Source organism: Artibeus jamaicensis, unplaced genomic scaffold (genome assembly GCF_021234435.1).
Source record: "Artibeus jamaicensis isolate MK-2021 breed Jamaican fruit bat unplaced genomic scaffold, CSHL_Jam_final contig_241, whole genome shotgun sequence".
NCBI lineage: Eukaryota > Metazoa > Chordata > Mammalia > Chiroptera > Phyllostomidae > Artibeus > Artibeus jamaicensis.
In genome coordinates, this window is record NW_026521509.1 from 8535462 (window position 1) to 8561295 (window position 25834).

At 36.6% G+C, this 25834-nt stretch overlaps 1 protein-coding gene across 6 annotated transcripts in view; it reads left to right on the forward strand.

The window, feature by feature from the left end:
• ATRX (ATRX chromatin remodeler) overlaps window positions 1-25834 on the forward strand; it is a 200037-nt gene that overhangs the window by 112632 nt on the left and 61571 nt on the right. For all 6 annotated transcript variants that reach the window (XM_037132200.2, XM_037132203.2, XM_037132202.2 and 3 more), the window contains 7 exons: window positions 7818-7955; window positions 9215-9390; window positions 10668-10785; window positions 14829-14959; window positions 15776-15864; window positions 15991-16163; window positions 21807-21960. In XM_037132200.2, the coding sequence (XP_036988095.2) occupies window positions 7818-7955; window positions 9215-9390; window positions 10668-10785; window positions 14829-14959; window positions 15776-15864; window positions 15991-16163; window positions 21807-21960 (979 nt within the window). The remainder of the gene's footprint in view (window positions 1-7817; window positions 7956-9214; window positions 9391-10667; window positions 10786-14828; window positions 14960-15775; window positions 15865-15990; window positions 16164-21806; window positions 21961-25834) is intronic.

Sequence of the window (25834 nt, forward strand, 5' to 3'; positions counted from 1 at the left end):
AGACCTTATTCATCTTATTCTTACTCATCTTCTAACTGAAAGTTTCTGCCTTTTGGCCTCTTTTTTAGATGGCGATGTAATTAAGGTGTACCAAAGTAACTTTACCATTGCAACGCTAAGGCTTAATAATACGTTTAGCTTTTTCTCATGATTAAAATAGTTGTCTCTAAGTCCTGTAGCAGTTTCATTGTCACAGAAATATAAGCTACTGAATAGTTTTGTAGCATATTCACAAGTTTTCCTTGGAATGATAGAAAACAATTGTTTCACATGCTTAATGTGTTGACTTGTTCATGAAGAAATAAATAAATTAAAGCTCCTAACATGAAGGCTAATATTTGTTATTTCATGTAAAGAATGTAGTGCCATTCAAATGAACTTTATTTTGGAATAATTTTTTACTTAAAGAAAAGTTGAAATGATAGTAAAGAAAGCTTCTGTATACCCTGTACCTACATCCCCCACCAATATCTACGGTAGTTTTGTCAAAACTAAGAAATTGATACATTGTTGACGTTAACTAAACCCCAAACTATATTTTGGGTTTCACCCATGTTTCTATTAATGTCCACATTCTGTTCCAGGATTCAATTGCATTGCATTTAATTGTCATGTTTCCAAAATCTCCTCTGGTCTGTGAAAGTTTGTCAAACTTAATTTTTCATTATTTTGTCTGTCTTGAGGAGTACTGTTCAAGTATCCTTTAGAATGTTTACTAGTCTATACTTGTTTTTTTGTGATTAGGCTAGGGTAATAGGTTTTTGAAATCACACACACACACACACACACACACACACACACACATACACACACACACACACACACCAGAGGTGAAGTACCCTTCTTGTCACATGATACCAGGAGTACATTAAATCTGCATGACATCGTGATGATGTGAACTTGCATCAGTCGATTAAGGTAGTATTGGCCAGGTTTCTCTACTGTAGAATACTGTTTTCACATGTCTTTATTCTTTGAAAGCATATAAAAGTGTACAGTTCAGTGCCGTTTCGTATATTCACAGTGGCATGCAGCCATCACAACTGTTCGTTGAATCCCACATTTTCATTACTTCAAAAACAAGTCACATAACATATAGCAGTCAGTCCCAAGTGCGTCCTCTACCCGTGCCCTGGAGACCACCAATCTACTTTTTGTCTCAGTGGATTTGCCTGTTCTGGACATTTCACAAAGATGTTTCTGGACATTTTGTAAAACTGGAGTCTTACAATATCTGCCTTCTTTCACTTAGTGTGATGTTTTCAAATTTTCAAGGTTTATTCATATTGTAGCATCAATCAGTACTTCGTATTTTTACACACACATGAACACACAATATTAATTCAAGTTAATGTTTGAATGAAACAATGAGATAGATCTGATTATGTTATTATATAAAATAATGACAAATTTTCGTAGTGCATTGAATCATTTCATTCAGGCTTGAATTTTGAAACAGGAGACCTCTTCTCTAAGCCTCTTTTCTAAATCCCTTTGCTTCTGCTCCCTAGAGCCTCATGGGTATATTTGCCCTGTGCATTCTCTGAAATGATTTCCAAGTATAGCTATTTTAAATCCTGCCACTTCATTTACATATCATTTGAATGAATTTATCCAGAAAATATATTTCTAAGATAAAACTATTTATTTTAAACATGTACAAAATTTTAATGTTGGGAAATGTTACATATAATTCTATTTAAGTAAACAAAATATGAATATTTCACTTTTTATTGACTTGTTTATTAATGAGTATATTTACGTTTATTCTTCTTTTCTACTTCTCCCTCAGATAGCCTTACTAAGGATAGGGCTCCCTCTCCTTCCATTGTCATGTTAATAAATTGTGCTTTTGAAGTTAAATTATAAAAAGCAGTATACGTTCTTAAGCAAAATACAACCAGAAGAAAAAGGTATATATTGAAAAGTAAAAGTTCCCTTCCTTCCTGTCCCACTCTTGTTTCATGTAGATCCTTGTGCAATTTTTTGTGCTTAGCAAGCATGCATTTTATTATTTTTACATAGATATAATTGATATAAAACATATTAGTTTCAGGTATAAAACTTAATGATTTGATATTTGTATATATTGCAAAATGATCGTGATAGTAAGTCTAATTAACATGCATCACTACACATAGTTAGAAATTTTTTTTTCATGATGAGCAGTTTTAAGATTTACTCTCAAGGAGGGTGTAAGGGGACTAATTGATAATGGAAAAAATACAGTAAAGATTCAGCTTTAAAGATTTACTTTCAGTAACTTCCAAATACATAATACAGCATTGTTGACTACAGTTACAATACTGTACAGCCCATCCCCAGGATTTATTTATTAAGGGGGAAATTGTACATTTTGACTACTTGCACCTATAATCCCCCCTTCTTCCCCCCATCTCTGGCAACCACCAGTCCTGCTCTGTATCTATGAGTTTGGTTTTGCCTTTTTAAATTTCGCATAATTGAGTTTAGTCACCGTTTTATCTTTCTTTGTCTCACTATTTCACTTGGCACATTGCCCTCAGGGTATACCCATGTTTTCCCAAATTGTAGGAGCTTCTCTTTTTTTATGGTTGAATAATATTTCATTGTACATATACACCACATTTTCTTTCTCCATTCATCAGTAAGCACTAAGTTTGTTTCTATATCTTGGCTATTGTAAGTAATGCTATAAGGATCATGGGAGTACAAATATCTCTTTGAGATAATGATTTCCTTTGAACATACACCCTAAAGTAGAATCGCTGGGTCATCATGTAGTTCTGTTTTTAATTTCTATTTGAGGAACCTCCATACTGTTTTTCTTAGAGGCTATACCAATTTACATTTTTACCAAATTGCACAAGGGTTCCCTTCTCTCCATATTCTTCCCAGAACTAGTTATCTGATAATAGCCATTCTAATGTGTGAAGTAAGACGTCATTGTGGTTTTGATTTGTATTTCACAACTATTAGTATATTGAGGACCTTTTTGTGTGCCTCTTAGACATTTGTATGTCTGCTTGGTAAAAATGTGTATTAAGATCCTCTTCCCATCTCTTAATCACACTGGTTTTCTTTGCTAGCAAGTATTTTATGTTGCAATGTTTGGAGGTTATTAAGGATCGCCTGGGGTTCAATAATTTACTAGGACTCACAGAACTCAGAGGAGCTGTTATACTCATGGTCATGGTTTATTACAGTAAAAGTTTACAAATTAAAATGAGCAATAGGAAAAATCACATAGTGCACACACGGCTCAAGGGAGTTCCAAGGCTGATCTGTCAGTGGAATCGTGCAGACACTGCTTACTTCTCTCAGTAATGATGTGTGGCAATATACACAGAATATTGCCAAACAGTCGTACTCGTCTGAGCCTTGGTGTCTAGATTTTGGACTTAATCATGTGGACATGGTTGACCACTCATATGGGTGATTTTAGTCTCTAGCCCCTGCAGAGGTCAAGAAGATGCTGCATTGCCTAAAGGTGCTATCTTTGCCACCTGTCCCATAAATCATATTGTTAGTATAGACTATCTGCTCTGTTCTAAGCCACGGGTTCCCCCCACCTCCCACAAGGAGAGCTCACCTGAGCTCCACCTTCTGTCACCGTACCCTGACCTGTTACTTGAAATCGGTGTGTGGTGCCAGAAAGGTTGGTGACCGCTGTCCCAAGCCATTCACATACTTTCAAGGTTAGTACACAGACATCTGCATCATTAATTTTAGTTCTGCATCATTCATTATACCGTAGGTTTATTAACTCCACCTTCCACAAGCTTTTAGGTTGTTTTCAGTTTACTACCTTACCAGTGCTTCAGAGAATGTATGTCTTTGAGTACTTATGAATTACGTCTTCAAGATAAATTTCTAGACATTGAAATATGGATTAAAGGGTGCAAACATTTACATTTACCAGATTTAGGTTAATTTAAGACTCCCCACAAAGAGTAGATGAGAATACCTGTTTCACTACACCCTGATGAATACTTGAGCATTATTAGGTGGGGGAAATCATTTAAATTAGGATTCCTCAACCCCGGGCTCCAGACTGATACTAGTTCATGGCCTAGTACCAGTCTAGGCCACTCAGCAAGAGGTAAACAGCAATTGAGTGAAGCTTCCCTGGTATTGCCACCTCAGCTACACGTTTTTTTTCTCCGTCTGTGCACCACCTCCACCCTCAGCCATGGAAGAATTGAATTCTACAAAACCAGCCTCTGGTGCCAAAAAATTTCTAGACAGCTGATTAAAACCACCTGTATAGAAGTATTTCTTGGGGGGTAGGGGTTTGCATTCAAAATAAACATGTGGTCTTTTAAAATAAAAAGCTAGCTACAGACTTCCGGCCAAGATAGAGGTGTAGGTGGAAACTCTGTGCCTCCTCACACAACCAAGTTTAAAGAAAACAAAGTTTTAGTAACAACGCAACCAAAACACAGAAAATTCAACTGTACAGAAGTCTGACAACATCAAACCCTTCAGCAAGATCAGTAGGAGGGGCGGAGTCAGTGCCTGGCGGAGCGGGTCCGGCAGGAAAAAGCAGCCGACCGACCCAGGAGCGCAGGCTGTGGTTCACCGATCCCAGGCGTGGGATGGCAACGGGTGGACACAGTGAGGGCGCAAAGCTACTGGCTGAACACGGTCACCCATTCGGTCACACATTTGCACACAGATAAACCAAGCAAAGGAGAGAGCAGTGAGACAAACCACGCAGGCTAGGGCCCCAGCGACGGGAATGAAAGCCTAAAGGCACCAACTGGAAAAACTGTCCAGAGTCGAGGTGCTGGGAGAAGCTCCCAGGCTCACACAGAGTTTGCTGGAGAGACCCACAGGGTCCTGGAGGGTGCACAGACCCACACACCCAGGAGCAGGCACCAGGGAGGCCAGGTTTGCTTGCGGGAAGCAGCAAAAGGGACTGAAATCTTGAGAGAGAGCGGAACAAACGCCATTGCCCCTCTCTGACCCCGCCCCCACATAAACGTCACAAACCAGCGACCTGGGTCACCCCACCCCTGTGTACACTTAAGGCTCCACCCCCTCAATCATAACAGGCACGAACAGACCAAAACATTGTGGCTGAAGAACAGCTCAATGCCCCAGAGCCACCAATACTTCTAAGCGACCAAGGGATAGCCAACCTGTCAGATGCACAGTTCAAAACACTGGTGATGAGGATGCGCACAGAACTGGTTGATTTTAGTCACAAATTAGATGAAAAAATGAAGGCTAAGCTAATTGAAATGACGGGAAATGCACAGGGAACCAATAGTGATGGAAAAGAAACTGGGACTCAGATCAAGGGAGTGGACCAGAAGGAAGAAAAAAATGACCAAACAGAAAAGATTGGAGAAAGGAGAATTCAAAAAAAACGAGGAGAGGCTTAGGAACGTCCAGGACATCTTTAAACGTTCCAACATCTGACTCATAGGGGTACCAGAAGGGGAAGAGGAAGAGTGACCAGTGCAAAATTTAGTGGAACCAATAATAAAGGAGAGCTTGCCCAATATGGCAAAGGAAACAGACTCCCAGGAAGTCCCGGAAGCTCAGAGAGTCCCAAAGAAGTTGGACCCAAGGAGGAACACACCTAGGCACATCATTACATTAGCCAAGATTAAAATGAAGGAGAGAATCCTGGAAGCAGCAAGAGCTAAGGGGACAGTCACCTACAAAGGAGTGCCCATCAGACTGTCAGCGGATTTCTCAGAAGAGACCTTCCAGGCAAGAAGGGGCTGGAAAGAAGTATTCCAAGTCATGAAAGGCAAGGACCCACATCCAAGATTGCTCTATCCAGCAAAGCTTTCATTTAGAATGGAAGGGCAGATAAAGTGCTTCTCAGATAAGGTCAAGTTCAAGGAGTTCATCATTACCAAGCCCTTATTCTATGAAATGTTAAAGGGACTTATCTAAGAAAAACAAGATAAAAAAGATAAACAGTGAAAGGACAGCAAACTCACAGTTATTAACAACCACATCTAAAACAAAAGCAAACTAAGAGGACAGCTAGATCAGGAGCAGAACCGTAGAAATGAAGATCACATGGAGGGTTAGCAACATGGGAGTGGGAGGAGGAGAAGGGGGGGAGAAGGTACAGAGAATAAGTAGCATAGATGGTAGTTAGAAAATAGACGGGGAGGGCAAGAATAGTATGGAAAATATCTAAAGAACTTGTGACACATGGACATAAACGGGTGGGGGAATGGTGGGCGGGGTGTGCAGGGTGGAGGGGAATGAAGGAAGGGAAATGGGTCAACTGTAATGGCATAATCAATAAAATATATTAAAAAGAAAAAATATAAATTTAGCTACTGATTTTAGCTCCTGAAACTCTATTAAAAATATATTTTACTACTTATGTAGCTGTATCTGAATACTAAATATTTAATCAATCATACTGAAGCAGTTACTTTTCAAATCATGTGGAAGATGACTTTTCTGTAATGCCTAACAAATGGAAACTGCTGTAATTTCAAATCTGTCTTTAAATAATATTAGTGTATGTTAACCAACAAGGAAATTTTGTATGTGGAGTACTTCATCAAACAATACATACTTTTTAAATTTCTTTTAAAAATATTTATTTTTAGAGAGCAGGGAAGGGAGAGAGGGAAAGAAACACCAATGTGTGGTTGATTCTTGAGCACCCCCTACTGGGGGCCCTGTGGTTTGCAGGCCTGCATTCAATCCACTGAACCACACCAGCCAGGGCACATGTGTTATTTTAATAAAATAAAGTTATATATTTTTTCAAAAGAGTCATTCAGCTGAGATATTTCTTATAACTTAGAAAGTCTTCTCCCCACCCCTCATACCAACGTAAAAATCAGTTTAGCTGTCTTTATTAGTTCAATTTCCCCTGAGCAGTGAGTGTTATTTGCATAAGTCAAATGGGAAATATTGTGTGACCTATAATGATTTACTTGTTATTTCTTAGAATGTAACTGGAAATTTATCTTTATGTATATATATGCATTTGTCTTATCCTCAGGTCATAGTTTTTACTTGATATACTAGTGCTGAAGTGCTAGTACATCTAATAGATATTGTTTTTCATTTATAAAAGATACTTGTTTTTTCAAATACTTCAAATATGTTGGTAGGATCTTTTCACCCTTGTGATTATTCTTGTCTATGTTTGAGTAACATATAGTAGTACTTTAATACTGTACCGCTGGAAATATAATTAACACTAGTTTCTGCTTCATGAAGCTAATATAGCAGCAGGTAAAATATGACTATTTTCATTTAAAATTTTTAAAATTATTTACTTATCTTTTAGAGAGCAGGGAGGGTAAAGAGAGGGAGAGAAACATCAATGTGAGAGAGAAACATTGATCTATTGCCTTTTGTATACTCCCTACTAGGGACTGAACTTACAACCCAGGCATGTGCTGTGAGAGGGAGTTGAACCAGAGACCTTTAGCTTTACGCAGTGATGCCCAACTGACTGAGACACTCTGACCAGGGCTAAAATATAACTATTCTTTTTTAAAATATATTTTATTTATTAATCTTTAGAGGGGAAAGGAAGGAGAGAGGGAGAGAAACATCAATGTATGGCTGCCTCTCGTCCGTCCCCTGCTGGGAACCGGCCCGCAACCCAGGCATGTGCCCTGACTGGGAATTGAACTGCGATCCTTTGGTTCACAGGCTCGCACTCAATCCACTGAGCTATGCCAGCCAGGGCTAAAATATAACTGTTTTTATAAGAATGTTGTTTATCTTCCCACACGAGCAGCAGTATAAAAGGATTAACTTTATTTACTTAAATTGGATACATTTTCTCATTTGTTATATATATTAATTAAGTGTTGTTTTTGTCTACATTTTTATAGGCCCTGATTTTGTTGTTTGTGATGAAGGTCATATTCTAAAAAATGAAGCATCTGCTGTTTCAAAAGCTATGAATTCTATACGCTCAAGGAGGAGGATTATTTTAACAGGAACACCACTTCAAAATAATCTGATTGAGTGTGAGTTAATATGTGCTGTTATGCTATAGACTACCATGTTGGCTTTACCACTTTGCCATATGCCTGTCTCTTATTTAGTATAGTCTCTGACCATGATGTGTGTAAACTCATCTTACCCTACTGTGAAAGAAAACCTTACAGTTCAAGTGGAATTCTTTATAACTAAGAACGATAAACTATAGTTACGAGGTATGTCATTGTGTTCAAATAAATATAACTTGAAGTATATGATAAAACATCAGAAGTCGTCGTGATTGCTTTAAAGCAGAAATGCATTTATGAGTGTTAAGGAGATTTTGTAACAGAATATATCTAGTTTTGGGGGCAGAGACTGGTAGGAAATTGGAAAGAAATGCCAGGTGTGAATATTTCAGGAAGGTGGATGTGGGGAGGGAGAGCAGTGTAGAATCCATTTCAGGATAGAGTTTGTGGAGGCAGAGTACAGATGATGTGAACCCAGGGAAATTGAGTTGTGAATGTTCCTCATTTGAATTTGTGTACTAGTGCCACTGAACAGGGGACATGAGTTATTCACCAGTTGACAAATCAAAATTTCCCATCATAATCTGTTATAGTAGGTTTTTGTTAGTTTTATGTTTCCATTTTTTTAGTGTACTTATAGTAATTTAACTGTTTTTTATTTGTAATGCTGTTTATTATTTCACTTCAGCCTATATATTTATTTTTTATCTGTCCTGGTTTCCTTCTTTTCTGTTATCCCACTTAACAGAAATGCTGTTTCTCATTGTGGTCTTGTTCGTATAGGCTAACTGATAATTCTGTTAAGGACTTCTGGAACCAAATCAGTAATGTGTAATTTGATATGTAGCTTATTCCATGATTTTATTGTTTTAATTCAGTGTCTGTTTTTTTTTTCACAGACTATTTTTCCTGACCATAAAGATCATGGTTAAAATTATAAGATACTTGTTTTATACTTCATATCTATTATAAAGAATACTGAGTTAGAATAAAAAGTTCTTAGGTATTTTTGAAACATTTATGTCTAGAATTTATTGGTTTTAATTTGAATTTCTCATCCGGTTTATGTAATCCAGTCCTAGATTAGACTTGTAACCAGTGTTTAATCTACTCTTGTTTTGGTGTTCTTTTTTGTAGATTAATTCTAATGCTTTTCCATGGCATGCATTTCTTTTTTTTTTTTTTTTTTTTTTTCGGACATGAGCATCTTATCAGAGATTTTTGCTGAATCCTTTTTGCTATTTTTGTTTTTAATGAGCTAATATCTTCTCTCTTAGATCATTGCATGGTTAACTTTATCAAGGAAAATTTGCTTGGATCCATTAAGGAGTTCAGGAATCGATTTATTAATCCAATCCAAAATGGTCAGTGTGCAGATTCTACCATGGTAGATGTCAGAGTAATGAAAAAACGTGCTCACATTCTCTATGAGATGTTAGCTGGATGTGTTCAGGTACAAATACGTTTCATAGTAATAAAATATTGTTACTTCATTATATTGTAATCTCAAAATGTTTTCTGAATTTACACTTTGTGTTTTCTTCCCACTTTTTCAGTATGTAGTTTCACAGTTAAATCTCTTTGCATTGTCTTTAAAAAGTGTAGAAAACATTGATTTAAAAAAAATTCCATTGATAAGTTTAGAACATAATTCATTTGCTAAGTGTGTGGCTTCATGTTTTAATATGTAAGTGTTTAGATTACTCATCCTTAAGATAGGGAATGTGTAAATGGAACACAACTATTACGAGTAAGAAATTTTTGTCCTCAAAATGGTTGTAGTATAGGCAATTATGACCTGTAAGAGGGGGCATTGGTAACATAATCCTGTAGAAAGTCTTATTATCAAATACAAACAAAAACCTGAATGGTCTAGTAGTGTTGTTTATAAACCCATTTTCAGTGAACCTTTATTAATGAGTAGATAAGTATGTTGAGAGTGAGCCAGCAGTTAATGGGTCTCAAGATGTACACTTTTACTTCCAACACTAAATACTAACGGTAGCCAGAAACATAGAGCAAATGGGACAGGCTGTACTTCTACCTGAATATACTACCATCATATAAGCATAGTCATCCTGTTCACGTTGGCCACAGGTACTAGCAAGTACTTGGTTTTTGTTTTGCTGCCACTACCTAGGCAGTGATTTTTGTGTTTTAGGTAGTCATTTGTGTCTTATACATCAGTGTTCTTTCCTATTCCTATAATTATGGTTTCAAGAGTGCTGATATGTGGCTTGGTTTCTCAGTTGGGCAAAGATTCCCCCTGGAGTTCTGTGTTATCCTCTGGCACATTGGCGCATCTTACACCTAGGGCAACTCAGTGCACCTGACTTTAATTCATCAGTTTCACTATATGATTAAAGCAAGTCTTTTTGCTATCAGTGCCTAGTATATCCACTACCCACCTTTTCCCTTTAATTATATATAGAGGAGAGTATTTGAAAACCTAAATTAGTCAGTAATATGACCACTTCCATTTAAAACCTATGTTGCAGTATCTGTTTACCACTACATCATATTGTGTAGTCATGAAATACATTAACTGCAGTCATATGGAGATCACTGTGTGATTAAAGAGGGTAAATATGTTTAAGAAGATGTTTTCTTGTATGTTTGGTAATTTGTTTATGTCTATCTTTCAGTTGCAGGTAATGATGATTCCTAGGTCAGTTGATTCTTGGCATGTTTAGGTGAACTAACTTGTGTTGTCTTTCTTGTTAATTACAGAGGAAAGATTATACAGCATTAACAAAGTTCTTGCCTCCAAAACACGAATATGTGTTAGCTGTGAGAATGACTCCTATTCAGTGCAAGCTCTATCAGTACTACCTAGATCACTTAACAGGTAACAGATACTCTTAGTTTATTGTTTTTATCTTCTCTAAAAATACGTTCTTTTTCTGTGGAATGCTACCTTGGCGATTTTACCGTGTCAGTTGTGCTTTATCAATTTTGTATTTGAATAAAATGAGTGTGCTTTGTAAAAGCACAAAATATTTCTAATCAGGAAACACTAATGTTGTCAAAATAAAGTTCAGAAATACACTGGTGAAAAACCATATATGTGAATAAAGACTTCATTTCTATCCTTTTATTTCAGGAAAATTATAAATATAAATATATTAATAAGAGATATATAAAATTTCAGTGTATTACAAATACCAGCCACATTAATAATGAAAGACATAGAAATCAAATCCATGAAATCATTTCTCAGTTATCAAATTGAGGAATGTTAAAGGGAAAAGTGAAATACAAGGCAGATTGTATACGATGCTCCTGATATTATAATAAAATTATATATAAATGCCTAATATACACCAAAATGTTAACAGAGACTTTTTTGGGTGGTTTCATGATGATGGACTTTCAGTATATTCGTTATTATTTTCTGTAGGTTTTTGCAAATACAATGAATAGGTATTGTTTTATCATCAATAAACGTGTATGTGTGTGTCTGTGTGTGTCTTTGGCTATGTATGTCTCAAGGTTGTCAGTGTTCACAGAAGAGAACTTCGTCTCTGTCTTAGAGTGGGATTTCCTGTTTGTCACTTGATTCTGATACCGTTTCCCAAGTGATGTGTCAGGTTAGAAGATAAAGTGTAGAAGGTTCCCTTTAGCCATTGTAGCTACAATAATTGATCAAAAAGTAATGGAAGGTAGAAGTGTGCACACATATTAAACTGGTAATTTATATTATAACACTAGTTAAAGTGATGCTCTTTGTAACAGTAGTATATTTTATAGAGGACAACTGCTTTGCTTTGGGGAAAAATAGGACTTGAATGTTAGTATTTTATATAACTGCTTTCTTGCTATATTACAAAAATAAAATTTTCTTGTTGACTTTTAGAAGAAAATAACTTCTAATAAAGAATATGTTTTTATTTGTATGTCAGTCAAAACTGTAAGATTTATTACACCACCCTGTTTGAATGACGATAATTATAGACATAATTAAGTAACCAACTATAGGCATCCTAATGAGACACAGTTACTTTGTAGTTTAAGAAAGAGGATGTTCAGGTCTCCCTTTCATTAATCTCTGAATAATAAAGGGTGCTAAATGTGATCATTTAATTTAATACATTTTCTATTAAAAAAAGTTTTTAGGGAAAGTGCTCGGTACCTTGTTTTCAAATATTAGAGAATCAGTGTTCTTTAATTACCAATAGTAAAATGTTAATAATTCTTACATAGATGTTAAAGTGTACTTTTTTTAAAGCAATGCAATATTTAAGAATTAAGGTGGCCCGTTTCTTTGTGACTTTAATTGATGGAAATAAATATCTAAAGCACTAATTGCCAAAGCTTTAAATATCTGAAAGATATGATTGTCAAGTTGTGATTTGGTGCCATAAATCTTTCAGTTATGGAAAGGTCTGGGGCTTCCCCCTGACTAAATGTGACATTTTATTTCCTTCAAGTATAATCACCTGAGTTAATAGCTCCTTTGGGAAAACTCCATAAAGGGCCAAATAAGTTATATTCTCACTACAAACCATTATAGTATTAGTCCTAAAATGGCCCCCACCTGTCTCACTTGGATTTAAAATGTTTGGTGTTTTCATATTTGCCAATGATACCTCAGACAAAGGTTTAATCTCCAAAATATACAAAGAACTTACACGACCCCACTCTAGGAAGACATTGAACCCAATTTAAAACTGGGAAAAGGACTTGAACAGACACTTCTCTAAAGAGGACATACAGAATATCCAGAGACACATGAAGAGATGCTCAGTATTGTTAGCTATCAGAGAGATGCAAATTAAAACCACAATGAGATACCACTTCACACCAGTCAGGATGGCTATAATAGACAAAGCAACAAACAACAAATGTTGGAGAGGTTGTGGGGAAAAGGGGACCTTAGTTCACTGTTGGTGGGATTGCAGACTGGTACAACCATTATGGAAAACAGTATGGAATTTTCTCAGAAAAATAAAAATTGACCTGCCTTTTGACCCAGCAATTCCACTGCTAGGATTATATCCTAAGAATCCTAAAACATCAATTTCAAAGAACCTATGCACCACAATGTTCATAGCAGCACAATTTACAATAGCCAAGAGTTGGAAGCAACCTAGGTGCCCATCAGTAACTGAATGGATCAAAAAATTGTGGTACATATACACAATGGAATTCTATGCAGCAGAGAGAAAGAAGGAGCTACTACCTTTTGCAACAACATGGATGGAACTGGAAAGCATTATGCTGAGTGAAATAGGCCAGGCATTGAAGGACAAATACCATATGATCTCACCTTTGACAGGAAGCTAAAGAATAAAACAAACAAGGAAACAGAATAAAAACAAAGACACTGAAATAGAGAACAAGTGGGCAGCGACCAGAGGGGAGAGGGAAGGGAACTTAAGGGGAAAAAGGGGGAGGGATTTTGAGGAACAAGTATGAAAGACACAGAGATGAGGACTGGGGGGGGGAATGAGAGGGAGGGGAGAGACCGGGTGGGGGGTGGGGTGGGATGGGAGAAATAGATTAAAAAAATGTACTTGAAAAGTAACTAAATAAAATTTAATATTAAAAAAAAAGAAAAGCTCAGTCTTGTAGGGATATAAGTTCCCCAAAATTAAATTTTCCAATTGAATCAAATAAAAATAAATAAATAAAATAAAATGTTTGGTGTTTTAATCTGTTATATATTCTAAAAATTCTTTTGTTTCTCTAGTTGACTCTTTTTAGATTCTACTTAGTTTTAAGAAGTTCACTTAAATTTTGCTTTTTAATACTTGCAAAAGTTTGATATTTTAGTACTGATAATTTGTATTATTTACAGAATTAATGTCATAAGGGACTGACTTTTAATGAATTTCAAGGCAATGAAAATCTATGCATTATTTTAAAGCATGCAAAAATGGAGCATGCTTTAAAATAATGAAGTCACAATTCACAGAATGGGAGAAAATATTTGCAAATCATGTATCTGATAAGGGGTTAATGTCCAGGATATGTAAATAACTCCTGCAGTTCAACAACAGAATTCCCAAACAATCCAATTTAAAAATGGGCAAAGGACTTCAGTACACATTTTTCTAAAGAATATATATGAATGGCCATTAAGATGTTCTACATCCTCACTGGTTTTAGGGAAATACAATTACAGACCATGAGATACATATCACACCTGATAGGATAACTACTGTAAAAGAATAAGAAAACGAAGGAATGTGTATAAAGGACCCATGGATAAGGACAATGGTGGGGAGGATTGAATGTGGGAAGCCAGGAACAACAAGTGTTAACATGGATGTGGAAAAATTAGAACCCTGGTGCATTGCTCAGTGGGAATGTAAAATGGTGAAGCTGATGTGGATGAAGCAGTGTGGCAGTTCTCCAAATTGAGAATAGATTCACCATATGATCCAGCAAATTCCACATCTGGATATATATGTATACCCAAAATAACTGAAAGCAGGAATTCAAACAGATACTTGCACACTCAGGTTTACATAGCAGCATTATTCATAATAGCCAAAAAGGAGGTCAAAGAAACCCAACTGTCAGTGGTTGAATACATGAACAAAATGTGATGTGTGTATGTGTGTACACAGAAACATATACGGAGTGGAATGCTGAATAATGATATTAGCTGAGGAAGTGTCATATATATGTCCTTTACTATCTTGAGGTACTTTCCTTTTATATCCATTTTATTGAGTGTTTTAATCACAAGTGAATATCAAATGCTTTTTTTTTGCATCTACTGAGTAAATCATGTGGTATTTGCCCTTTATTTTGTATAAATGATGTGTTACTGCCAAAACAGTTCATGGCACAGATTAAGTTAAAACCCCTATTTTTAGAAACACCTTGGTTGAAAATAGAGAATTCTGATGTCTTAACATTAACTGTTTTTTGTTCGATCAGGTGTAGGTAATAGCAGCGAAGGTGGAAGAGGAAAGGCAGGTGCAAAACTTTTCCAAGACTTTCAGATGTTAAGTAGGATCTGGACTCATCCCTGGTGTTTGCAGTTGGACTACATTAGCAAAGAAAATAAGGTAAATCAAGTAAAAGGTCTCTGTTGGAAGCAGAATAATTTTAGAAAAAAAGTTGATCTATGTAGACTTAATGTATATATGAGTTTTCTTTTGCTTTGTGGTATAGTAATTCAGCCCATTTTATTTCCAATTAATTTCTGTATGTTTGAATGTATTATGATTATGGAATGTGTGCTAAATGTTAATCTTAACACCTTTCATAACCACAGTAAAATGATCGAAACTAAGAAATGAACATTGTGTGAATACTGGTAACTAAATAACAGACTTTAATTGGATTTTCTTAGGTTGTGTACTTTTTCTTTTTTACGATCACTCTAACACCTCACATTTACCATATTTTGCCATGTATAATGCACAGTATTTTTGCTCAAATTTTTGAAGGCAGACAAGGATGTGTGCATTGTGCATGGGTAGTACTAATTCAGTATCTATGTAAATGTTTTTAATTTTTAAATTTATGCTTATGTGTTAAAAATGTAACACTAGAAAACAATAATATCTGTACACAAAATAATGCCATTTACAGTAGAAAAACCAAGTATCTAAATATAAATAAATAAATAGTTGAATTGAAATTTAAAACAGAAGTTTTTTTCCCTGAAAGTTTGGGCCAAAAATGGGGGTTCTCATTATGCACAGCAGAATACAGTAGTAGTCATATCTGTCATGTTGCATTTATTTTTCTAGTGAGAGTTCCTCAGCTCTAATCTGTCTCATGGCAATAAACTTACTTTTAAGAAATAAACAAGTATCAGTATAATTTCCAGTGTAAGTTGAAATAAGGTATTAAAACATTCATTGCTTTTTTTCTAGGGATATTTTGATGAAGACAGTATGGATGAATTTATAGCTTCAGATTCTGATGAAACATCCATGACTTTGAGCTCTGATGATTACACAAAGTAAGTCGAATGTTTTTGTGTCCTGTGTTGACACATTAAAACTCCCTACTTGCTGATTGTCCTGAAGATTGGCACGTGTATCTTTACAATACTTGTCTAATACTTTGAATTTGTTCTTTATTTTAGAAAGAAGAAAACAAAGGGGAAAAAAGGAAAAAAGGACAGTAGCTCAAGTGGAAGTGGTAGTGACAATGATGTTGAAGTTATTAAAGTCTGGAATTCAAGATCTCGAGGAGGCGGTGAAGGAAACGTGGATGAAACAGGAAACAATCCCTCAGTTTCTTTAAAGACAGAGGAAAGTAAGTGTAATGAATGCTGTCTTTCTTGTGGAACGTTGTTTAGGAATATAACTATCATGTCACTACATTTTCAATTATTAATTATTCTCTCTTGCCCTGGCTGGTATGGTTAAGTGGGTTGAGCGCTGGCCTGTGAGTTCAGCCTGTGAACTGAAAGGTCAGTTGCCAGTTTGATTCCTAGCCAGGGCACATGCCTGGGTTGCAGGCCAGATTCCCAGTTGGGGGTGCATGAGAGGCAACCAATTGATGTTTCTCCTCACATCATGTTTCTCTTTCCCCTCTTTCTCCCTCCTTTCCCTTCTTTCTAAAAATAAATAAAATCTTTAAAAAATTATTCTCTCTACTTGTCTCAAAGGAATATCTTTCCTAAATTGGGAAGCATGTAAGATAATCAGGTACACATGGTAATAATTAATACCTGGTGGCTGTTTAATTTTAAGCAAGCATTTGTGCTCTCTGGTGTTTTCAGAGGAAAGAAAAAAAGGAAAAAATAATGTTTGTTTACATGTAAAGTGTGTATTTTATTTCATGTGTTAGCTAACTTAATTCTTGACCAGCCTTGGTGGAATTCAGACCAACATACATTCAGTCTCAAAGCCACAATGGTCATTTCTCTTAACAGTGCATAAACAACTAGAATTTCAGGGAATCAAGTATCATTGTAATTAATTTCATATAGTGCAACTATTTTTAGTGGTTTAGTCTTTTTCCTTTGTAATTCTCATCTACTTTACATTTCCTCGGTATCATGAGTGAAAGAAAACATGTGTTCAGAATAAACTGTATTGTTTGTACAAACAGTCTAGGTACAGTGAGCCCCTCTTCTCATGGAAAGTTTTATATCACTACGGAGAACTGTTTACCATTCAGGTTCCCAGACAACAGCCAAGGGCCAGCCTTAAAAAGAGGCTTTTCTAAGATGAAATTTTAGTTTACTATCTGGAAGGATAGTAAAGCATAAACAGAACTTCACTGGGCAGAGAGGAGAAGAAAATAAAATACATAAAAGGGTAGGTATGGAATCTTGCAAGTGTGTGAAATGTTTAGGCAGTAGTTCATTGTAATTTCAGTATAAATGCTTAATCAGCTTTCTAAATGTGATGAAAATCACTAGACCCAGATATAAAGAGGGAGCTGTTAAATAGTAAACTCAGGAAGGTGTACAATAGGGATATGTTAGTCTTGAGACTAGCAATTTTCATTGTTACCTACCAGGGATAGGATACTAGACCTTGAAACACTTAAAAGATGGAGAGTTCTTAGAAACCAGATTAAAGCTGAATCTCTTGGAAGGGTACATGTTTCATGGAAGAAGAGGATAGAAAAAATTACCCTTCAATTCAGGGAAAAGACAAGACAGCTTGTTTTTTAGCCCTGGGCTCTGGCTTGGGAAAAATAGTTTCCTTGGACTCATAATCATGGGTTGGCCCTCACATAGTTTATGGTTTGAAGTTGCATTACTCACATAGTCTGAAAATCTCAGGCTAAAATACTGACCTCAAAAGTAATTCTGGATTGGTAATCCCCTGGAGTGCCTGGCAGAAACAGATGCAGAATCACTATGGAGATGAATGACCTCAACCTCAGCTACACAGGATTCTCCAGTATTACAGCTACACTGAAAGTGAAATGACAATAAAAAAATTAAATATAGGGTCTGGCAGAAGTAAGGCCTGCTTAAGTGTGGTTGGTAGGAATGATATGGGTGTAATATTTGTAGTTTAATTTGAACATTTCACCTAAAATGTCATATGGCATGCTTGAGTGTGACATTATGTCACAGAATTACATGCTTATGATTTTGTGATAAAAAGGAGTGTTATTTGCACCGGACCCTGTATGTTTGAGGAAACAATTAACCTTAGGCAAAGATAGCAACAAAGTAAGTTAGTAGTCAATTTGAAGAAAGTTAACATAAAAGAAACAATAGGATTCAATTTTCAAGAACCATAGATAACAGAATTATTTTATAAAGACTATGAAATAAGCATTTTAAAGTGATAATTTTAAAATTATAAAAATAACTTTATGCTGGGCAATTTAAAACTTAGATGAAGCAGATAACATTCTAGAAAAATGTAACAGTATTGAATGTTCATTGCAGTTATTTCCAGTAGCCAAAAATTAGAAATAACCTAAATGTCTCGGAACAGGAGAACTAACAAATGGAGGTATATTTATGTAGTGGAGTGCTACATGATAGAATGATTGAATAAGTCTTACTTTGAATAATGAAAAGCTATATTGAGTTAATAAGTCACAGAATGGTAAAATTGTATGATATAGTAAGTCCTCACTTAACACTGTCAGTGGTTTTGCAACATTCAGCATAACCATGTATAATGACACCAGTTTTACCTCAGGCTAATTGGTGTAAACAAGCACTAAGTTCCTGTGGTATCTCATTAATGTTATACCAAAAGAGCTTTGAACAAAAGAACATTATTTGAGGACCTGCTATAATTTAAAAACATAAAAGATAATGTACAGCTTAGAGATACACATATAGTGAAAATACAAAATATACACAGAAATAAAAAATATATAATTTAAGGTTTTAGTTACCTATCCAGATGAATGGAGAGGAGGACAAAAGTAATTGGGTAAGGTCACATATTAGGCTTCCAAGTGCATCAGAAACAGATTTAACAAGTCTTTAATTTTGGTAAAAGTGGGATGTGGAAACACAGCTGTTCATTATATTCTGTATACACTTCTGAATATGTAAAATATTTTTGATAAGAATATAAAGTAATTCACATTAAAAAGCAACTGAGAGGAACCTCCAGCCAAGATGGAGGCGTAGGTAGAAACTCTGTGCCTCCTCACACAACCAAGTTTAAAGAAAACAAAGTTTTAGTAATAACGCAACCAAAACACAGAAAATTCAACTGTACAGAAGTCTGACAACATCAAACCCTTCAGCAAGACCAGTAAAAGGGGCGGAGTCAGTGCCTGGCGGAGCGGGTCCGGCAGGAAAAAGCAGCCGACCGACCCAGGAGCGCAGGCTGTGGTTCACGGATCCCAGGCGTGGGGTGGCAACGGGTGGACACAGTGAGGGCGCAAAGCTACTGGCTGAACACGGTCACACATTCGGTCACACATTTGCACACAGATAAACCAGGCAAAGGAGAGCAGTGAGACAAACCACGCAGGCTAGGGCCCCAGCGACGGGAATGAAAGCCTAAAGGCACCAACTGGAAAAACTGTCCAGAGTTGAGGTGCTGGGAGAAGCTCCCAGGCTCACACAGAGTTTGCTGGAGAGACCCACAGGGTCCTGGAGGGTGCACAGACCCACACACCCGGGAGCAGGCACCAGGGAGGCCAGGTTTGCTTGCGGGAAGCAGCAAAAGGGACTGAAATCTTGAGAGAGAGCGGAACAAACGCCATTGCCCCTCTCTGACCCCGCCCCCACATAAACGTCACAAACAGGCGACCTGGGTCATCCCACCCCTGTGAACACTTAAGGCTCCGCCCCCTCAATCATAACAGGCACGAACAGACCAAAACATTGTGGCTGAAGAACAGCTCAGTGCCCCAGAGCCACCAATACTTCTAAGCGACCAAGGGATAGCCAACCTGTCAGATGCACAGTTCAAAACACTGGTGATGAGGATGCGCACAGAACTGGTTGATTTTAGTCACAAATTAGATGAAAAAATGAAGGCTAAGCTAATTGAAATGACGGGAAATGCACAGGGAACCAATAGTGATGGAAAAGAAACTGGGACTCAAATCAAGGGAGTGGACCAGAAGGAAGAAAAAAATGACCAAACAGAAAAGATTGGAGAAAGGAGAATTCAAAAAAACGAGGAGAGGCTTAGGAACGTCCAGGACATCTTTAAACATTCCAACATCCGAATTTAGGGGTACCAGAAGGGGAAGAGGAAGAGTGACAAGTGCAAAATTTAGTGGAACCAATAATAAAGGAGAGCTTGCCCAATATGGCAAAGGAAATAGACTTCCAGGAAGTCCAGGAAGCTCAGAGAGTCCCAAAGAAGTTGGACCCAAGGAGGAACACACCAAGGCACATCATCATTACATTAGCCAAGATTAAAATGAAGGAGAGAATCCTAGAAGCAGCAAGAGCTAAGGGGACAGTCACCAACAAAGGAGTGCCCATCAGACTCTCAGCGGATTTCTCAAAAGAGACCTTACAGGCAAGAAGGGGCTGGAAAGTATTCCAAGTCATGAAAGGCAAGGACCTACATCCAAGATTGCTCTATCCAGCAAAGCTTTCATTTAGAATGGAAGGGCAGATAAAGTGCTTCTCAGATAAGGTCAAGTTCAAGGAGTTCATCATCACCAAGCCCTTATTATATGAAATGTTAAAGGGACTTATTTAAGAAAAAGAAGATTAAAAAGATGAACAGTGAGCCCTGGCTGGTGTAGCTCAGTGGATTGAGCACGGGCCTGTGAAGCAAAAGGTTGCTGGTTCAGTTCCCAGTCAGGGGATATGCCTGGGTTGCAGGCCAGGTCCCCAGAGGGGACACATGAGAGGCAACCACGCATTGATGTTTCTCTCCACTCTTTCTCATTCCCTTCCCCTCTCTCTGAAAATAAATATTTTTAAAAATGATATGAGCAGTGAAAGGACAGCAAACTCACAGTTATTAACAACCACACCTAAAAGAAAAACTAAGAGGACAGCTAGATCAGAAGCAGAACCATAGAAATGAAGATCATATGGAGGGTTAGCAACAGGGGAGTGGGAGGAGGAGAAGGGGGGAGAAGGTACAGAGAATAAGTAGCATAGATGGTAGGTGGAAAGTAGATGGGGGAAGGCAAGAATAGTATGGGAAATATGGAATCTAAAGAACTTGTGATACATGGGTATAAACTAAAGGGGGGAATGGTGGGGGAGGGGGTATGCAGGGTGGAGGGGAATTAAGGGGGGGAAATGGGACAACTGTAGTGGCATAGTCAAATATATTTTTTTAAAAAAGCAACTGAGAGAAGGTACAAAAACAGGCTAAACCTGTAAATTTCTCCTTTTGAATTGATTTGTTTATGTTTAGATCTATTACATTATTTTGTGTCATTTTTTTGCTTGCACCATTTATAATCAAAGTTTGTGGTGAAAATAATAAAAACATTTGATATCATATGGTGATTCTGGGATCAGTATTTGTTTTAGTTTTCCAGAACTCTAGAAGTACATTGCAGTGTTTCCTGCCCATTCCTCTGAGATCTTTTCTCTGTTGATGCCTCTGTCAGCCAGCCTCCCCTCTCTCTTTTCCTTTTCTTCATTTTTCTACGTCTCTCTTTGGGTCTTTTTCTGTCCCAGTACCTGTGTTTTGGGGGTTATTATGTCTCAGGTGTAGGGGACTCTGCCTCTCAGAATCTCTGTATTTCTCAGCCCCCTACCTCAAGCCTTTCTCTGACAATATAGAGAGCATGTGCTCATTCTCTCTCTCTCTCTTTCTCTGCTGTGGGGGCCTTTTTTCTCTATGGACAGGAGCATGCATGTGCATGCCTGTGTTTTGCTCCCCTGCCCCAAATCCCTATCTTGTCTCTTTGTCACTCTCTCCTTTGGTTGGTCTATACCTGTCTCTCTTGGTCTCTTTCTTAGTCCCTCTCTTGGGGTCTTATAGTTTCCTTCCTTATTTACCTACTTATTTATGTTTCATTTATTTTATTTAGGTAAAGCTACTTCCTCTTCTAATCCAAGCAGCCCAGCTCCAGACTGGTACAAAGATTTTGTTACAGATGCTGATGCTGAGATTTTAGAGCATTCTGGCAAAATGGTACTTCTCTTTGAAATTCTTCGAATGGCAGAGGAAATTGGGGATAAAGTGTAAGTTCTTTCCTATTTTATTATACAAATGAACTTTTTGATAACTCTTCTATTATTTAAACAATTTCTTTGAAGAAATGTTTTTTCTTTCTTTCTGAAGATGTCATTACTTTGGTTAGTGTAGTGATAGACAGCTATCTTCCTTCTTAGACACTAGTTCTAAGTGCATATTCTGGTTATTTCTTTAGTGCTGTTTTTTTTTCTTGCTGGCTATTGTACCTTGAATTTCTTTCCTTGAGCCAAGCCTGTAGTTGATACCTATGTTTTACCATCTTCAAACTCATTTTTTAATCCATGGAGCCCAGTTTTTACTCTTTCACTTTTCCGAGCTTTTTCCCACCTCAGGTCCCTTAATTACCTTTTAATCTCCAAATCTAGTGGACATCTCTCAGACTTTATTTTATTTCACCTCTCTGGCTATTCTCTTTATCATCTCTTTCTTGTTTTCTGTCCCTGTTTGTTTCACTTACAGATTTGTGCCCCCATTTTCTTCCATGCATTCCCCAGATTCCAGTCTCATACCTCAAATTAGTATTTAACAATATACTTTTATAATGTTGAACCAGGCTTATTGTTTATGCTGTTATAATGTCCTAACATATTATCACAAAATATTTTTAAAATATATCTGTATGCTTTTAAGAACAATTTAACAGAAGGCTAAAAAATTGGTCATCTTTGGCATTAGTCAAAGATGATTCCCAGACTTCTAGCCTAGTTGGCTGGTGGATGATAGTGTTATTTACTTAACATGGACAATATTAGGGAACAGTTAAGTTCACTACAGATAGTAAAGCATACTAAGCATACTGGATAGATAGCGTATCCAGTCATGCTCTGGATATGTTATGTTTTAGTAGCCTGTTAGATATCCAGGAGAGATGTGAAGGAGAAAGTAGATATATGAGTTCAGAGTTTCTGAAAGGTAAGGAGAGATTATTGCTGTAGACATGCTCATGCTTTTTTCTACTGTCAACTTCTGTAGTTTAAAATTATTTTTTATTTGGGTACCATACAAGAACTTTAAGAATGTAGAAGAGATTTTGTGGTCTTTTAGTTTCCTAACCAATGCAAGACTCTCTCTACCATATTTATCATACATTCTCCTACCTCTTCTATGGTAGAAGAGTTGCCATCACATAAGGCTACCTGTAGTTGAATACTTCAGGTTGTTAGAAAATGTATCCTTTACTTTGTACACTATTCCTATAGCTGTTTCCATTCTGATCTAAAATAGAATATATTTCCTGCTTTTTTTACAGTTATTAATGATCGTTTTTAGTTGAAAACCCAGCTGATGGATGTTATTAAGTGTTAGGAGTATTTAGGAGTATAAAACTAGGCATTTCCAGAATTGCGATTACCACTATTCCTTATCTAACATTTCATTATGAAAATTTTCAAACAATGAAAAATGGAAATAATTTTATAGTGAATACCTATATACCTGTCACCTAGAATCAATACTATATTCTATATTGACTATACTTTCTTTATTTCATATGTATTTATGCATCCATCAATCTTGTTTTCCTGATGCCTTTTAAAGTAGGTTGCAAACATCACTACTATATTTCGTTTGTTTTATCTTTAAAGAGTAGGTCTATCACTCTTCTCATTTTTAGCTTCTCTTCTCAGTTTATTGATTTTTGTGTGGCATGATTTCAGTCCTGACCACATGGTCTTGAATATACTTCCGATTTTAATACCCATCTCAAAATGTCATTGCGGTAAACAAAACACTCCAGCTGAGATTTTATTAACACAGAGCTTTTAGTAATGCTGGCTCTTGTTTATTCTGGACTCTATGCACCCCTTCAAGAAATCCTATAGAATGGTCTTCCAATTTGGGGGGAGGAAGAAATTTTACTCTACCCTTCTAGGTTCTTTTACCTGGTCTAATAAGAAAATCAACATGAGACAGATTTAGAGAAAATAACCAAATTTAATCACACAGGTACATATGGGAAAAGAACCTAGACATATATGACAGTATGTCATATATGACATATATGACAGCATGAGATCGCACATACAAGAGAGATTCAGAGACAGGAAGGTGATGTGAGCTGTCCGTGATATTCTGAGCTTAAGCAATGTGGTAAAGTGCCCTGAGGATTCAGAGGGGAAGAGGAAAATTTGCAGGATAAGAACAGTGTTTAGTAAAAAAGTTATTTCTGATAACAGTTTCTCTTGAACTTTCAGGGTCTCTATTACCTTCACCTCAAAATAATCCACATGTCAAAGTAGCACATCTTGGAGATACCTGTTTTGATCCCCGTTACAACCTCTAAGTAACACTGTTGATTGATGTTGAAATCTGTGGTCCAAAAAGATACTTTTTTTAAAAAAGAAGTGCTATTAAATCAGATTGCCCTATTCTCTATTTGTGCAGTTTTGATCCAGATACTTTGGGGGGTGGGCAACAAGATAGGGATACAATTTTTTGTATAGAAAATAATATAATAATTAGTCCTGGCTGGTGGAGCTCAGTGGATTGAGCACTGTTCTGTGAACCAAAGGGCAAAGGGTCGCTGGTTCAATTCCCAGTCAGGGCACATGCCTGGATTGCCAGCCAGGTCCCCAGTAGGGAGTTTGCGAGAGGCAACCATACATTGATGTGTCCCTCCCTCCTTCTCCCTCCCTTCCCCTCTAAAAATAAATAAATACAATCTTTAAAAAAGAAAATAATACAAGAATTAATAAATAATAATAGAAGAATAAAGTCTGTGTTTAGCATACTCACAGCTATAAACTTTTGCCATACCCTGTAAAAACTTGGTATCTCCACAGGGTGAGAAATAAATAAATTTTAGTGATTTTAGCCAGTGATATGTTGATAAATGGTTAACAGCTGACTCTCCAAATGAATGAATGAAAAGATTGATATATATATATATATATATATATATATATATATATATATATATATTAGAGAAGAGAAACAAGAAAGGAAAGCCTAATTTATAACATTTACTGATTTCCATGGTATAAATGCTCCAACCATGGCCAATTCAACCTCCCAACATGATGTCAGATGTGAAGAGAGATGTTAACAATCTACTTTCTAGTTTTAAGCTATTTAAGAGCCAACTCGAGTACACCACTGATTTCAGCTGAGCCCTTCTGATTAATTTTTCTTTCATTTAAATGTTAAATCTGACTTAATCTTTATCCCCAGATTTTTGTTGTGTGTGAATTTTTTAAAAATCAATGTGTGGTTGCCTCTTGTGGGTCTCCTGCTGGGAACTGGCCTGCAACCCAGGTATGTGCCCTGACTGGGAATCGAATCCCAATAGACTGGTTCACAGGCCTGCGCTCAATCCACTGAGCTACACCAGCTAGGGCTGATATGTGTGAATTTGATGAGTATTGTCTTTATATTTTAACATGGGTCATTTATTAAATAAAGCCAATATAGTTTACATAAGTAGAAAAATTATAACTAATCATGACAGTAGTTCTTCATGTTGTCTGCAAGTATAAAAGGTTAACATATATTAACCATTAGTTTACAGGCACTTGGTCCTAATAACACTACCGTTTTCATAGTGAGACTTGCTTTTGTTCAGTGGTTCTCAGAACCAACCTTAATACTGACTCAAGTCAATTGTTTTCCCAAACAGTAGCCCAAAATTCAGAGTAATTCCCATTAAATAATTAGTATTTCTAAGAATTTAAGTGTCCCAATTATATGAAGTGTTTAAAAACCTAATTTGTGGTTCAGAGAGAATTGACTCAATACATTTTTTGATTCTGGGAAAGATTATCAGTCTACTGAAGGATCAAGCAAGGTATAGCCCTGATCATTAACACTGAGCACCAGGAGTACATTCATTTATCTCCCAGTACTTCAGGAGTAGCAGCTGGTATA